General features: G+C 41.7%; 1 protein-coding gene across 1 annotated transcript; it reads right to left on the reverse strand.

The window, feature by feature from the left end:
* Positions 1-244: 244 nt before the first annotated feature.
* Positions 245-10,248, reverse strand: CD28 (CD28 molecule). The gene is made up of 4 exons (XM_010133666.1): positions 10,194-10,248; positions 3,655-4,011; positions 3,315-3,433; positions 245-385 (listed from the first exon to the last, which is right to left on the reverse strand). The coding sequence occupies exons 1-4, from the start codon at positions 10,246-10,248 to the stop codon at positions 245-247; spliced, it is 672 nt and encodes a 223-aa protein (XP_010131968.1).
* Positions 10,249-12,566: the final 2,318 nt, after the last annotated feature.

Consider the following 12,566-nt stretch of genomic DNA (forward strand, 5'->3'; position numbering starts at 1 on the left):
AGTTGTATCTCATTTTCAGCTGTCATGGAGCACAGTTCTTTTTTACACCCCCATCCCCCCATCCCACCCCTTCTTATGTTTGTTTTTTCTTTTATATACTAAAGTTTATACCACAGTTTAGCCAATCCTTGCTATGGTGCAGGTATCCATGATTAATAACAACAAACATGAGAAAATGAGATTCTGTCCTTCCACATCCAAGAGCAAGTGACTGTCTAGAAGCACATAGGGTTACTGGTGGGTATCATGGCTGCCAGGACCTATATGCAGTGTAGTCTCGTGTTGGCGCGTAGGATGGGTAACCTTTGTTCTTCTGGTGTGGTGGATGCCGAGGAGTCATGTTCATGTAGTCACTGTGATGGTACATATTCTTTTTAGATTTTTGCTGTGGGAGAAGAGTATAGAGAAGTGTGAAAATGCCTCTGCAATTAGTCTGTTGTGCCTGGGGTGAATGTTTAAAAAATGGAGAAGAAGAAAGAGAATAGGGATCCTTTGAGCAGAGGGGGTTTGACTGTTAATAAGACCTGAGACAAGTTAATAGTGGATTTGATTAATTTTTCCTTCTTTGAATTAACAAATTGTCTGACCCAACTCTCATATTAACTGCTGGCAGTTCTGGCCCTACGTCCTGGTTCAGGGAAGCAGGCATATTTGTAAGGCAGCCTAGGGTTTAAATACATTTACAAAAGAATTAGAACACATGCTCTCATAACATAATCTATGGAATTTGCCCAACCTGGATGCAAGTCTCCAGCTTATCTGCTGAGAGATTTACAATGTTAATTCTCCAGAAGGAATGCTGCAAACCAAGGATACAAACTGAAGCCTTTCGCCATCAATTCTCAGCTATGGAATGACTCAGCAGAAGCAATACAGTCTGAGCAGTGAAGGCCATCCTCCTTTATTAGGAGGAAAAAAGAAGTTAGCTTAACTCAAACAGAATTAAGATCAGGAAAAATGAGCCCAGACTATGTGTATCACTGTTAGCCTACCATTAACAGCAGTAACACACAATGCACGTGTGCTGTAGAACCTTCCTTCAAACGGCAAAAGAATCAGAGCAGATGCTAATCTTTCATCTGTCTCACTACCTGGGCCTAAAAAATCTCATTTCAACTGTTGAATTACTGCCTTTCAATGCCCCTGTGAGACAAGGGAGGTATAGTCTCTTTCGGAAGTAAGAGTAGCAGACGACAGGTGAAATAATCTGCTTATAATCACAGAGGAAGTTTGTGGCTACAGCGGCATTTGGACCTCTGACTGCTGCAGGCTGTGCTCAAGGTTGTTGTTTTTGCATAGCTTAAGGCTTTATTGATCAGGGGCTACGTAAAGTGCTTCCATGCTTTTTCCTTAATATTGATCATACCTTCTTTTGCAATATCCTTTTCACTGAAATTTCCTTTCTATGTACATAAATAGTTTCCTATGCTGCAATATACTTGCGATGCTCTGGAATTGGAGGAGGTTTGCATTAGAAAATCTGATGGCTGAATTATGCTGTAAATGCAGAGTGGGCCAGTTACTATGAAACATTTTAAGCTTTTTAAAATTAATGTTATACATATGTAAAGTGTTGAATGTAAGTTACATACTGCTTAAGCCATGCAAGGCAGTCAATGCATGTAAATCATTACATACAAAAGCTGTACCTGTATGTGTTCATCTCCATAATATAGGATTTTCAATTCACCTAAAAGATAATTTTGCACAGGAGAAAGACATTTTGCTAGCATGAGTGAATGCTGGACTTTTACGGGATCAAAGACTGCTACTTTTGGAGAGGAAAGCAGCTTTCCCTCAGGGAAGGCAGAACTGTGTGAAAATAGACAAACCTTCAGCTGCTTTGAGGAACTCAAGTGAAACAGGCTTGCCGTGGCTGGCAAGTGTCATACTTTAGGACTTTTTTTTACAATTCACTGTGTCTTCTAGGTAACTGTATTTATATTCAGCAACACTCTAAATACATCCACAGTCAGAGTACATATTACCAGGAGAATACCACCAGCAGCGATAACAGCAGATAAAAACTGATGCAGCAACCAGCACACATCGCAGTGCAGCCTTGTCTCTCTTGCTGGGGGCAGACATGTTAGTAGCAAGTGTGTAGCCATTAGGTACTAAACAAATATAGCAGAGAAAATGGTTCAGATCATAAATGATGGGTTTGAAGCTATAGTATCTCATCAGGGCACAGCACTGTAACACCAGCAGCTGTTTGCTATAATCCTCTCAGCTCGCCTAGGAGTCAGCCTCTAGAATAAGGCACAAAGAAGGACTACTTAACCTGCCTTTGTGTTTTCCTGTAGCAATGTCCCATTTTATGGTTTTCCAATAGAAATAGCCATATATTGAGAATGAATTTTTGTGAAACACTTAACAGATTTCAGGCTTCAGCTGGCAGTGAAAGTGGCTTTCTTTATACATGCAACATTTAACCCATCAGGGACTTTAAGCTCTTTATACAGGCTACTTCATAATGCACTGAAAATTGCTATTTAATGACAAAGATAGAGGGAAAAGGCAGAGTGCAAGGAACAGAGCTCTCTGCAGTCATTATTTGGGTTTTTATCACATGGAGTAAGTTGTGTAAATCAGCTCTGGGAGATCACAATCCTAAGACTTGTTCAGGAAGGTGTCCTTCTGTCACCTCTGCATTACACCTCACTCTCTCTTTGCTCCAGCAGGGAGAACTGAACATGACCTGGGCCAGCCAATTCTCCAGAGAGATTAGAAAGCAAAAATAATGAGCCATAAGACTGTCTCAGCTTTCTTAGGGTTAATGTACAGAGACAGACAAGAGACTACTGGGATCCCAGTGCTCCTATTCCTTTGCAGTCAAGCTGCCAGAACTGGTGGGTACTCGAGGGAACTGCTGGATAGGCACAAGATATCGGTGCAGATGGTTTTGGGCCAACTGAGTGTTTCCTAAAGATTGTTTTACTGTGGGTGAGCTCCTTCTGTCAGCGTAGTCTCAAACAGGTTTGCCAGGAATGCTTATAGCATCAGATTTCTCTGAAAGGAAGTGGCAGAGCTAGAGACAGTGTCCCAGTATTGCTGGTGTGCAGGGCACTGCCACCACTATGGCTTTACTTAAACACCCTACTGCAGAGGCTTGACTGCCCAGCTGGAGAACAGCTGGTGTTTCAACTCCCTTGGGGCATAGCAGGGGTATGCATATATAGCCAGTATGAAGAAGCACTGTGATCCTGAATTAAGGGGTAACAGTGTGTTAGTGGTAAACATGGCAAGTGTAGCCTGAGAAATAAACTAGGGACAAAGAGCATATAAAGCAAAGGAAAACAATAGTTTCTTACCCAGTAGGTAATAAAAACTGCAGTTATTAGCATACTGTACAAGGCAAGAACTCCAGTCATTGCCACCATAATCCACAAAGGAACTGCAGACTGAGGCTCTTGTGTTTGGAAGGATGTCTCTTCAAAAAAAAAGAACAAAGAAAACTTTAAGTACATGAAAGCAAAAACCTCAATCTCTGCTTATTTACTCCTTGTTCCAATATGCCATATGTATTAATCATCATTGTAAGATGTCTTCTGTGGGACGTCAGGAGCAGGTATGTAGTTTTACCAGGCAATCCAACCTCTTCTGTTTGAAGGAAACAAACTGCCTCAAGCCATCAGAGATTTCCCAGCTTACCTTTCACGTGAATGACAGTCCCATTGCTCTTCTCGTTGTAGACGTATGGGGGTGGATACATGGCCTCAATTTTGCAGAAGTAGATGTCAGTTTGGTTGACACTCATATTCCAAAGATTGAAGATGACTTTGTCTTTGTCATGAGTCCCATGGCAGTTGAAGTCTTTATTTGAATTAGTCTTACTTTTGTTTGTTGAGTTCCATGAAATAAAACAAACTTCAACTGCACTGTCTGTTCCTTTGTGCAGTGAAGCTCGAAATTCCTTCCCTGTTCCATTGTATGTGTAGTTGCAGACTACAGTTGCATTTTTGTTATCTACAATGAGCAAAGGATGCTGGGCCACTAAAATCTTGTTTTCTGGAAGGGAGAGGAGAAAGTGAGAAAAACACTTTTTTACAAAATACAGTATGAGACTTCAGAACCACACATCCTCCTGTGCACCTCTTGTCCATCTCCTCTCCACTGCTAACACTCTGTGCTAGGGTGTACATAACCACCAAGCTGCAGAAGCAGTTTCTCACAGGAGCTCTTGTTGCAGCAATCCCCCTCTTTATAAATAATTACATAGTCACTAGGGAAGACTGTGAGGTCAAGAATGTTCTTCTTCAGAGTCAGAACACTAGTACAGAAAGTGGCTCATCTGATTAAGATTTAATGTCAGGGCTCATAAGGCTACTCTGCATCTGTGTGCATGTGTATGCGTGTGTGTATATATAAGGTCACCTTAGTCTATCCTTTCCTCAGCAAGCAGTTTTCCAGGGGACATTATGGAGTGAAAATACTGTTAATCAGTTCGGCAGTCAGGTAAGAGAATATTTTTTATGCCTTTTCTTTTTAATCCAAGGGCAAACTTGAAGATTTTGCAGGTGGAATTTGCTGAACCTTTTCACGGATTTGGACCTTGGACAATGAGCACTAAAAGCATGAACTGCTATCATTTTAATGTAAAATGAGTCATTTCTCTAGCTAGCAGCTGTAGTAGATTCTTAATCTCTCAAAGGACTCCGGAGATTACAAATTTGACACTGCATTGGCACTTAGCACTTGAATGGCCTGCAAGAAAACGTGACATGGAGGTATAATTCAATTTGAATTGATCAGACTGATACATAAACAGGAAATGTTTTCTGACATGTAGACCTCTGTGCTACCATCTGCCAAATGATGAAACACTGCAAGGACTATGCAGAAAGACAACTTTTTCCAAGAAAAACCATCCTGTACAAATGAGGCTCTGCTTTCCCAAGGATGACCTGTAAGTGACAGGAAGAGAGTTTTGGCACTAGGAACTTGACAGAACTAAGGACAGCCCTTTTGTGTATGTATATGACTGTGTAAGTCTTCATGCAAGCTCAGCTCCTGAGGTCTTAGCAGCCTTTTATAGATCACCAAGAATTGCTGTGGTTGTGAGAATGACAATCGTATTGCCTGTCCTCCAAATCTGCTTGATCCATGTGACAAGACTTAAAAATGGCTAGTAAGGGAAACAGGGTGGGAAGGAGGCCAGATGCAGAATGCTCAGAAAACAAGTATTTCACAGTGTTTAACAATAGTTAGGACCAAATAGCTACATTTAGTGTGTTCACACCTGCACAAGAAAATGGAGTACCCTAACCTCTTGAGAAGGATGCTCCTTTGGGATGAATGTGATCCAGAGAGTAAACAGAAAGAGGTGCATGAGATGGCCAGGACTAGTGGTAGAGTGTGGGCAGTAAAAACAACCCATGGCTAGCAGGTTTTCCAGTTACCAGCCCAACCCATGAAACTGCTCAAATTGTTAATTTTCTCACTGAAAATCTTGTTTACCAGCCCTTTGTTCTCATGAGAGCAGGAAGACATGAGACAGAGAATGCTCTACTGCCTCGTCTTTAGCAGAGAAAGGTTGTAATCCATCATCCTTGTGTCTCTTTGTTCAACATAGTTAGCATGGGGGGTTGAGCAGGGAACCCAAACACTGAAACTTTTTGTTCTGATGAAGGATGAGCATTTCTAGGCTTTCCAGCAGAAAGAGTTTGGAATCCTGGAACTGAGCAGCAGTTTAACAATAGACAAGGCAAGTTTCTACTCAAGATGGTGCCTGTGGTGAATTTTCATTGAAATGAAGACATTTCAGCAAAACATTTCAGTTTCATTGAATCAGCATTTTCCGACAAAAGCTCTCACATAGACTTATAAGGCATCCTAGCCAGGGGTGAGGTTTGGATTCCACCCCTTTAGACAAGGTATTTGATCATATCTTTCCTGGCCAGAAAACTGATCTTTGGCCTAAGTGGCCATGTGCAAGACTGCAGTAGAACTGTTCTACATTTAGCACAGCAGAATTGTGCACATCTCACTTGAGACAGTTAATCTTCTGATTTGTGCTGCAGTAGTGCCCACTACTACAAGCTCAGTTGTCAGAAGGACTGAATACACCTTCAGAAGATGCCTTTTCTGTCTCAGAGTTTACAGCCAAAATAGGCATGCTGGAACAGAGACTTGCAAAAGCATTACACTTCAGAAAAATGATTGCCTGTTTTTCATTGCAAGTACTTACAGAAAACTAATAGATGTTTATTTCTTAGTCTTATCAGATTTTTGCTATGGCCGGAGGAAAGGCAAAGAACACTGCAAATCTCTTCACTGAGGGGCTACCTTCAAATGTTATTTAGACTCATCTGCAGACCCCAGTGACTTCCCCCCAGCTTTTGCTGTTGTCAGCTAATCTGGATTACTCATATTTAGTTCATAGTTTTCTGCCTTGAGCTCCCCTATTTAACTACACCTTTGGACTATTTATGTCCCTGCCATGATATTGTGCTAACTGGCAATGAGTCTCTTATGATACACCACCTAAAAAAACTAAGTTCCTTCGACTTATTGCCATCTCTTGGATTTGCGGTCTGGTCAGTTTGCCTTGGTGTGCAGGCTGGGTGTTGAAAACCCAGCCCCATGCTGCTGATGTTGGGATGCAGGGTGGCTGAGCAGTGGGGAAAAGTTTATTTGTGGATCATTAAAAAAAGACTGCTCCTACAAGATTTAAGCTAAGCACCCAAACCCATTTTTGCAAAGTGGCTGAACTGATTGAGGGACACCTCTTGTTTTTAATTTATAGGAACTAACTACACTGCATGAATTGGTTGGGTTGCAATGCTAGCAGGGGCAAGGCAAGCTTACCCCACAGGCATGTTAGACAGGCTCTGATGTCATCCTCTGCTGGGACTGGTTTGGTTTTTTTATTGAAGAAAGTCAGTCATCCAAAATGTCTATTAGTTTCACAGGGAAAACATAGTAAGGCCAAACATCACTTACTTCACTTTAGTTCTGAATAGGATTTGATTATATTCTTAGTAGGATCTGGACCATTCTGAGCAAACATGGGCTGGGGCTGCTTTTGCCTTCAGAGAGAGAGATTTTCTTGTAAATGTTTTGGGTTTGTTAAAATGGTGAAACTCTGTAACATTTAGTATGTGTTTCCATTAGTGTGAGCTTTCTCCTAAATAGGGTTATGATTGCCGTTTCCAGAGCTGTGTTCAGTCATGTTGCATAGTAATAGGTAGCTATATCTTGGCCATATCCAGCCAAGAGAATGGCAGTTATGAAAAATTATTTTCAAAAAACTGTAAAGTCAAAAAATATACAACAGTTTAAGTTGATGTGCATAGGCTGCAAGCTTTCCCAGGATCTTAGGATTTATATGCAGTCATGTGTAAAATCTCTAAATGTTTGTTAAGCTTTTCTATACTTATTTGTCATGGTTGACATTTGTTATAATCACATGTGAGGTCTTTTTATATCATGAAAAAAAGATGCCATGCATATATAATACACGTAAAATACTGACTTTCTGATCATGGACCCCTGATGCAAGAAAACTTCATTGAATTTCTTTTCTTTCTTTCTTATTTGCCAAGAAAGTGAAATAGAGATGAAAAAGTATGTAAAAAAAATATTTTGTGGGGTTTTTTTCCAGAACTTTCCATGACTCATCATCAGCTATTGGAAAAAATATTCTGCTAAAAATATTTTGTACTCTCCTTTCTTTCTTTTCCATGCCAGCTGACTTCAAGGAGCTAATTGCCAGAACAAGGAATCTGGGATAAGTTGGGATTTCTATAAAAACAGTAAAGAAATGGCCCACTGAAGTCCCTGGGGGAACAGGGGAAAACCTGAAAGGAGTTTATATACGGATTAAAGCTATTGCATTTTGCTGCTGGTTCAATTACCTTTACTGTCCTTTCCCAAATACAAGGGTCTTTCTCTTTTACTTTAGTTTTAGGTCACCCAGCTGTGTGTATAACGTGCCTTCTAACGCTTGCTTTCTCCTATGCTTTCCTACCTTGGTAGGAGTACTGCAGGTAACATAGTACTACATAAAGCCCAGGTGACACCCAGGCTTTAATCAAACCTCTGTGAGCACAGAGGTTTTCCTTGATAGTTTGTGATTTTTAGGGCTTTTTTTAACCAAAAGTTTGTCGATGTCATTCTAATCTCGGTTAAACTTGCCTCATTCATATTCTGCATCCTGCTAACCTTAGTGGGTTAGAGGTTGATTTTAACACTCAGAGACCATAAACCAGAAGGTTATGTGAATAGTAAAAAGCTGAGGTCGTTTGTGGTACGCTGCAGTGGGAACCCCCTTATATTACTTGTTCACAAAATACATGGGACAGGCAACTTGATCTAGCTGCCTCTCTGACAGACCATAATGAGGTAATTATTTAGCCAACGAGAAGTGGGGGAGGACAATCTTTGTAAACATTAGTGTTTCTGCAAAAGGAAGATGAATACACTGATCTTTTGAGTCCCTGTCCATGATTCAAACTCAACCTGCAGCATTCGCTGGTACAGCCGAACAACAGCAGAATGGGACAAATTCTGTTGCCTTCCCCAGAGCAAAATACCTGAGACCTATAATGCACTTTGTGGCTTGAGGAAGTCTTGCAGGATTTTGACCTGCCTTAACATTTTCCATGTACTAAGGATTAATTGTCTTGATCAAAATTAAGAGGTGAAGAAGAAATATGGGAAAAAGATGAGAGCCCTGAGAAGCAAGCGACCTCATGTGCTTCTCTGTAAGCAGTTGAACAGTCTCAGTGAAGCTACTGGAGAAACTCAAGTTCTTCATGCAAAGCAAGTGTATAAATGCCTATAGAGTCATGGCACGACCTCTGTATCTGATAACCACACAGTATGTTTTATGTTGTGGCAATTCAAAAAAGTTGCTTAAAAGCTGTTTGCACCTCATGGAAATGTCTTTTAAAACTGTTAACCCACTGCTGATACTTATCCCCACCTGGAATCAGTGTCTTCTCTTACAACGCACAGGCCCACAGTGGAAATAATTATGATATCACAAACACAGAATTATAAACATGGGAAAAAGACAAGGAAGAAAAAGCCTATGATCTCTTAAAGAAATGTAGATCATGTTGTCATGCATATTACAATACCTCCTCTGAGGAAAAGACTTATAAAAAATAAGGCAGAAATAAGGAAAGAATAGATTCAATTTTATCTCTCATATTAGAAAATGCAACTTTTAAAAGATGTTCTACATGTGAAAAGTTTTGTACTGGAAAACAGATTTTTATTCCTATCTGTAACTTCCCTGTAAAATACAAAACACCGATATTTGGAGAACACCCAATAAGAACAGTTCCCAGGCCAGCAGTTTGAAAAATTGTCTGTCTCAAGATTATCCTAGGAAAAGCCGTGATCCTTTGGCTTGCCTTGCCTTTTGATGTACCCCTTGGAAAGACACGTTAACTCTGAACACACGAACACTGCATCAGCAACCCAATGCCAAGACAAAACACCCTCAGTCACAACAGCTGAAGATTTGGAAAGATTCACTAAGACTCAGGATTTCAAAATCACAAATAGATATTTTTTGTTGTTGTTGAAAATGTTTTCAGAAAGGAGGTAGATTATCTAGTAAGTGTCAATAAACTACTAAACAATGCAAAACAGAGACACTCAGGAGTTCCCATCCTCCCATCTTTGAGCTCAGTAAGCAACTCTGTTTTTAGTCCTTTTATTTGCTAGTTCTGTGGGCATGTGAGTGTGCTCAGCTCTGCAGCCCATCACACTGAGCCAGGCCATGGTGGGACCCAGAGTTTTGCACAGGAGACTTGGGGATGGTACCAAGGCTGTCCCAAGAGAAGCACTGGCACCAGGTCTGCTCAGCCTCCCTACCCGCCAAGGGAGGGTGTGAGCTTGGGGGAGTTTTGCTTGTGAGCAAAATTTGTAAAGCCTGGGGGGCAGATGAAATAACCCCCCCTTCTATCTATGCATGCTATTTCCAAATGCGTCTAAAGGGAAGTCAAATTAAAAGAAAGCTCTTCGGTCTTATAGGGATAATTGTGGCAGGAAAAAAAAAATTAGCCTTAGTTATCTCAAGTTGGTCCATGTGCAGTCTTAGAAGCATGGTCTTTCATCCAAACACACAATAATTTGTGCAAAATCAATTCAAAGCTATACTAGACTTTCTTCCCCCCAATGATCAAAGTGAGGAAAAATAGTGGAAAGGGTTGAAATGTGTGTGGGGGGATTGTTACCTGTTACATCAGCAGCAGAGATGAAGCAGAGCACCACGAAGATCCCCACGAGCATGGTGCTAACGGTGGGCCTGATGCCTTGTCCCCACCCCCTCCAGGCACTGTCACGTCTCCCAGGGCCCTGCACCACCAGCTTTCCTTCCTCGTGGGGCCAGGCTGCACCCTCAGATGCTTACACAACTTCTCTCCTCCTCCCTCTGCAGCACATGATACACAGCCTAGAGAAACCACTGTAATAGTAATGCTTGAACAGGAAGTTAAATCGTTTGATGACTTTAGTCATAGGAAGTTGCCTCTGCAAAGCTCAGTAACACCTAGAAGATAGTGGAAGCCCATCTTTCAAAACAGGGACTCTCATCCCTGCATTGCAAGATGTGTGCTTGTGTTTGGGGCTCTGCAAGGTTGCTGCTATCAGGGAGAAATGGACTTCCCTAGGGGCACAGTGCTGTTTCTTTACCAAGAATACACACAGATGAAAGGGTTCCCATCATCATGGTAGAAGCAAGCAGCAGTTTCCAAGTTCCTGGTGGCCAAACCTGGCCCTTCAGGAAGTTGCGTGCTCAGAAAGCTCCATCTCTCCTCACTTTTAGAAACAGAAACCTTCCTCTCTTGGCCTGCTATCTTGCCGCTGCCTGCCTTCCCAGCCCCTGGGAACACTGACATATTTCAGCAGTAGATGATCAAATCTAGTTCGTTTTCCTCTTTCCACATCTGCTTACAGCCTAAATGCAGACTAAACAGTGCAAGAAGTGATAATCTGGTATACCTTCCTGTTTTGAAAAAGTCTCAAGCTATAAATGAGTGCAACTGTAATCTTAGTGACATCTAAATCATTACAGCATGCAGCAAGCGCACTTTTCAATCCATACTTTCACTGGGGTTCTTCTCTTTAAAGTTTTTCTTTTTTACTTACCTGGAAGCTCAATGTCACCTTTCCCCTCTAAACAGCAAGATTGTGAGCCACTTCATGGCATTTGTAACTGTAAGGAACTCTGATTAGTAACTATTTTCTTTTGTCTACCAAAGTAGAAATATTTAACTGTATCTATGCCTGTCATTATATGTGATTTTTTTGAGAGAGAGAAAAGGGGAGGTGTTAGCAGGAAGACTTTCAAGAAAATTGGGCTGTTGTGGTAAGGAATGAAGCGCCATGTATCCTGTTTTTCCTCTTCCCTTAGTATGTGAAGTCTTTAGACCATGTTTTATCTGAAAATAGGAATGCAATCTAACAGCAGCTTTAGCTGGTTTATCTGTTTGCAGTCTAGAAATTTTAACAATATTCCTTTGTTTTGTAATTGGTGTAAATTGTCTGCAATGCTGAAAGTTTTGGAATTTCCTTATACTTAAAAAGTAAAGAAGAGGGGAAAAAAGTCAGATTCTTTCTTTCATAGCCCACCTCTGTGGTTTCTGGATGAATATCCTGAAACTTTGTTGAGTCGCGTGAGTGTACTTGTCATTATCATGGCTTGGCTTCGCGAATGAAGGTTTGGGAAGGGTTTTTCCCACGCTTACTGCAAGCGCGCTGATGGCCACTACAGGGCTTTGCAAATGTGAGTACACCCTTCGGGCCTGCGCAGTGGGTTTTTTTTTAGGTGAGGCGCAGTGTGCGTGGAACTGGCTCCACCCTTTACACCTGAGGTTCATCTGCCAGGGCCTAGCGAGCTTGGACAGTGACAGCGAAGTCCTCGGGTCGTAGGTTTGGTTAGAGTATCCTTCTCTTAGATGATGGATGCTTTACAGGGCTAAACAAGCTCCATCTGCCTGGGTTTGGAGTCAGAGTTGTCCTTCTCCTAGGATGGCTGCCCGAAGGCTAGTGAGCCCATCCTGCCCGTGGACACACTTTGTCTGACCCTTCAGCTGAGACCTGTCTGGCTTGGGAGACCCCACCGGAGGCACATGCCACCACCAGCACAGCTCTCAACCTCACAAGGGCATGCAAGCTCCTTCCCCACGGCAAGGGGTTGCCTGTGAAAGAGAGTGTACTTGTAGCTGTCAATGAAATAGACTCCACTTAACTTGAAATGAGAATCCCCCAACAAAGTTACAAAGTTCAGTATCTTTTTGCTGAATGACCCTGTCTCAAAGACGGAAACCACTGTTGTGACTCTTCTGGCTCAGGTAACTGAACCTGCAGAATGTTTATTGAACCTGCTGCACAATTCTGCATCCTGGCTGTTAGATCTTTTCTGTATTTGGGATTTGGACAGGAAACGTGTGGAGAGTACGTTGTCCCCTCATCACAGGACTAGCATAGTATATTGCAGAGAGAGTGATCTACCACCATTCATGTCACTGGCATATGTTGGCAAAGGGGCACTATTCAGATGGAAACCTGATTGTGAAAACAGTTGTGTAGGAAGAGACTCTGCTCCA

This window comes from Buceros rhinoceros, unplaced genomic scaffold (assembly GCF_000710305.1).
Source record: "Buceros rhinoceros silvestris isolate BGI_N320 unplaced genomic scaffold, ASM71030v1 scaffold6273, whole genome shotgun sequence".
NCBI classification, from domain to species: Eukaryota; Metazoa; Chordata; class Aves; order Bucerotiformes; family Bucerotidae; genus Buceros; species Buceros rhinoceros.

Bases quoted from the DNA above. Each gene is read 5' to 3' on its own strand.
- CD28 (XM_010133666.1), bottom strand. From the start codon at position 10,248: ATGCTCGTGGGGATCTTCGTGGTGCTCTGCTTCATCTCTGCTGCTGAT. The intron at 4,012-10,193 runs GTAACAATCCCC...TCTCCCTTCCAG, and splicing joins CTCTGCTGCTGATGTAACAG to AAAACAAGATTTTAGTGGCC. The intron at 386-3,314 runs GTAAGAAACTAT...CTTCTCCCACAG, and splicing joins CAGTTTTTATTACCTACTGG to CAAAAATCTAAAAAGAATAT.